Here is a 3,970-nt window from a genome sequence, read left to right as displayed (position 1 = left end):
GCCTTGAGAACTATATATGAGATGTCATAATAGTAAATAGGTGGGCAAATAATGGAATCCTAATATAAGAAATATCAGAAGTGGCATCAGGTATATCATCAGACTCAAACGGGAAAATAAAAGTACTTATTGTGTGCGTGTGTGTGTGTGTGTATGTGTGTGTGTGTATGTGTGCTTTCCTTCATCCCTTCAAAAGATTGGCTGTGGTAGCAACACTTACTAGAGAACCTTGCTTCCTTTCAAATACTTGATCAAAAGAGAAAATAAGCAAAAATTCTTAGATTATATCTTGGTGTCAATTAGTTTACTGAAATTTGTCTTCTAATACTTTTTAATATCTTGTAAGGAAAAATAACTTTTGAGCACTGAGTAATGCTGAGCTGAGTAAGCTTGAGTTGTGATATTCACATTGCCTGAGAGTTGAGAAGGAGTACAAGCAGAAGACTGAGTAGACTGCAATAATCATCCTTCACTACCTCTCCATTTTGTTTAATTTATATATATTGAATGTGTCCTTAACTGCCCTGGGAGAGTTTCATATTTCAGGCAATCCATAAGCCTAGTCCACATTTCTATTGGTATCTGAATCCTTGTGAGTTTAAAAGAATGAATAGGAAAATTTTAGGTGTGGCTCTTCTACTAAATTATACCAAAAAAAAAAAAAAGAAGGAAAAATGTTCACAAACAAACAGGTGTTTAAAAGGAATTTTTTCCACTGATGTACAAGTACAAGCATTGAGAAACTGATTGTAAGTGGAAAACCTTCAAGTCTTTCACTACAAAAATTAATTTTTTGAATGAGAAAATTAAAGTGAAACCTCTTTTGAAATAAACTCAGTATCAAAAAACCTATGAATGCTGGTGAGGAGACCAAACACTGCATTCAAGGAAATAAAATGATTTATCTGAAAGATCAGTGAAAGAAGAGAAGGCTGTTCTAACAGTTGTCAATAGTGCAGGTAAACAAATAAGCAGAAAAACTGATCTTATCACAATATAAAAATAAGTCTTTTTTTAAAGGAAAAACAATTTTTCCAGTAACAGAGTCAGAGGTATGACAAAGTTAATTAACAAATTTAGTATCAGAACAATATGAATTTAAGATCAAATAAAGGAGGAAACAGTATGTCTGTGTCTTCAGACAAATTCAGGATATATGAATTAGTGCATAAAATACTCTTTAAACAATGACCATATATCTGAAACTGTTAGTTGCTCTGCCTATCACAGTGAGAAAGATGCAGAATAACAGCTCAACAGCATATTCTCAGATTATGGATGCACAGAAGTGGGCAAATGAAGTAAGACATCTAAAAGAATTTTGGAAAACTTCTGAGAGAAAGTGGTGCTTCAAATGAAAATCGATGATAAATAATTGTTACCCAGAATAAATTGTAGAATATGGGACAAAGTATACAAGAGGCTTAGTTTCAACAGTGCCTGGCATAGAATACATGCAGACACAGGGGAAATTGGAGTATGATGAGGGATGTGGCAGCTATGACTTCTGTTTCAGGCACATTAAGATGGGCATGTATGTGCAAGTAGTTATGTTTGCTAGAAGACGCAATATATAAGTTGATATATTTGGTAATCAATCAATGTATAACTCAGAAGAAATCAAGTACTGAAAACATATTTAGTAAACATTAATTGGAAGGCATTGTATAAAATGGTAGGAATAGAGGGAGAAAAAGGAAGAGCATATACAGTCAGAGGAGAAGAGGAGCTAAGAGGTCTAAGAAATCAACACAGGCAGAAGAGTATGATACAAAACGCTGTGTGTAGTTTTTCTAAGTTACTTTATCAAAGCATTTAATGAACATGATAAGCAAATTCTATATCAAAACACTTTATACTGCACAACAGTGAACAATAAATACATTACGTACTGATAGATAGGCACAGAAGGAAGACAAGTGAGGGAGAGGAGCCTACATGTGGTCCTATGTGTAAACTTTAAGATTGTTCTTAGAAGAAAAACACCCTTCTCTGGTACAAAGAAACAAGAAGAAATCTAATTGTAAAGTGGGAGCAGAAACTTCTGCTTCTGCTCAAGGGTCTGTAGAGTGACTCCAAGTTATATATTATGTATGAGCATTTTGACAAGGACCAAAAATTTTGATATGGTTTTGTTAAGCAAAAATATAACATTAATAGTGAGCTATTTTATTTAGCTTGTGAGTAGGCAAGAATTTTGGAGAATCAAACATGTATTTCTTATCCATGAAATCATACTGTATCTGCAGATAAACCTAATCATATCCATGGTGTGATTTTAAGTTCATATTAAATATAGTAAATATGGATTTGATCATTAGACTTTATACAGATTATCTATAATATAACCTTTCTGAATTATTGGAAATGCAGACTGGACAGAAGTTTTCACTGATGAATAACTATACAATAACAGCATTCATTCTGCTGGGACTGACGGATGACCCTCAGCTGCAGGTTCTGATTTTTATATTTCTATTTCTCACCTACATGTTGAGTATAATTGGGAATCTAACCATCATCACACTCACCTTTGTGGATTCAAATCTTAAAACACCCATGTATTTTTTCTTAAAAAATTTCTCCTTCCTAGAAATATCCTTCACATCTGCTTGTATTCCAAGATACTTGTATAATTTAGCAACAGGTGACAAGGTTATTACCTATAATGCTTGTGTCATCCAAGTGTTTTTTACTGACCTCTTTGCAGTGACAGAATTTTTTCTTTTGGCCACCATGTCTTATGACCGCTATGTGGCCATCTGCAGACCCCTGCATTATGTGACCATCATGAGCAGGAGAGTCTGCAGAAGGCTTGTGTTTTGTTGTTGGTGGGCTGGATTGTTTATTATAATTTCCCCACTTAGTCTGGGGCTAAATCTGAAATTCTGCAACTCAAATGCCATTAATCATTTTCTCTGTGATGCTTCTCCACTCCTGAAGATCTCATGTTCAGAGACATGGTACATGGAAAAAACAGTTATGATCTGTGCTGTGCTGACCCTCATCTTGACCCTTATGTGTGTAGTTCTGTCCTACGTTCATATTATCAAGACTATTTTTAGATTCCCCTCTGTCCAGGAAAGGAAAAAGGCATTTTCAACCTGTTCTTCCCACCTGATTGTCCTTTCCATCACCTATGGGACGTGCATTTTCATCTACATGAATCCTACAGCAAAGGAAGAGGTGACCATCAATAAAGTAGTTTCGCTGCTCATTTCTTCTATTTCACCTATGTTAAATCCATTCATTTATTCACTGAGAAATAAACAAGTGAGGAAGGCCTTTAGTGATTCAATTAAAAGAATTGTATCATTCTTAAAGAGTTAAAAAAAAAAAGTAGGAAGCAAATAAATGTTAAAATAAGGAGAACAGCTGCAGAACTTTTACTTGATGCTTGCAATTTCTTTTATCTTTTAATTGTCTGCATTTCGGTTATGTTATCTTTCTTGGATCCTCGTTATATTTATGTTCATTGCACCTTGACCTTGGATCCCCATGTCTCTGTTGGCTGTCAGCCAGGAGTCATTCTCAGCTCCTACACGCTGTCCACAGAGTTTGCCACATGGCCCCCTTCAAATTTAAGCAAGAAATGAAGAATTTTCTTCATGGAGAAATTGCTGTAATGCTTTACATCTCTTCCATCAAAAAGCCCCAACATTTTCAAAGGCTCATTTGTAGAAGTAACAGGTATATAATGATAGTACTAAATGTTGGAAGTTTCTTATGACATATATGAAGTGGTAAGATACAAATTATAAACCTAAAAACCCTATGCAATCATTAACATAAACAATAAGCTATAGCAATTATGAAATAAAAAGAAGATATATGTAATCATAAAAAAATTCAATTAATATCAGAGAAGGAAGAGAAAGAGTAACAAAACAAAAGGGATGAATGCAAAACAAACAATAAGATTGTCACTTTCAAGCCAACAATATTAATAAATCACAATAAATTTAAATGC

The 3,970-nt window shown here is 34.1% G+C and overlaps 1 protein-coding gene across 1 annotated transcript; it reads left to right on the top strand.

Moving 5' to 3' along the window:
- Positions 1-2,394: 2,394 nt before the first annotated feature.
- Positions 2,395-3,330, top strand: LOC143690616 (olfactory receptor 6C2-like). Its single transcript, XM_077168257.1, has one exon. It carries the CDS (start codon positions 2,395-2,397, stop codon positions 3,328-3,330), a length of 936 nt encoding a protein of 311 aa, XP_077024372.1.
- The last annotated feature ends 640 nt before the right edge of the window (positions 3,331-3,970 follow it).

This window comes from Tamandua tetradactyla, chromosome 7 (assembly GCF_023851605.1).
Source record: "Tamandua tetradactyla isolate mTamTet1 chromosome 7, mTamTet1.pri, whole genome shotgun sequence".
NCBI lineage: Eukaryota > Metazoa > Chordata > Mammalia > Pilosa > Myrmecophagidae > Tamandua > Tamandua tetradactyla.
This window is presented reverse-complemented; position numbering and strand designations above follow the sequence as displayed.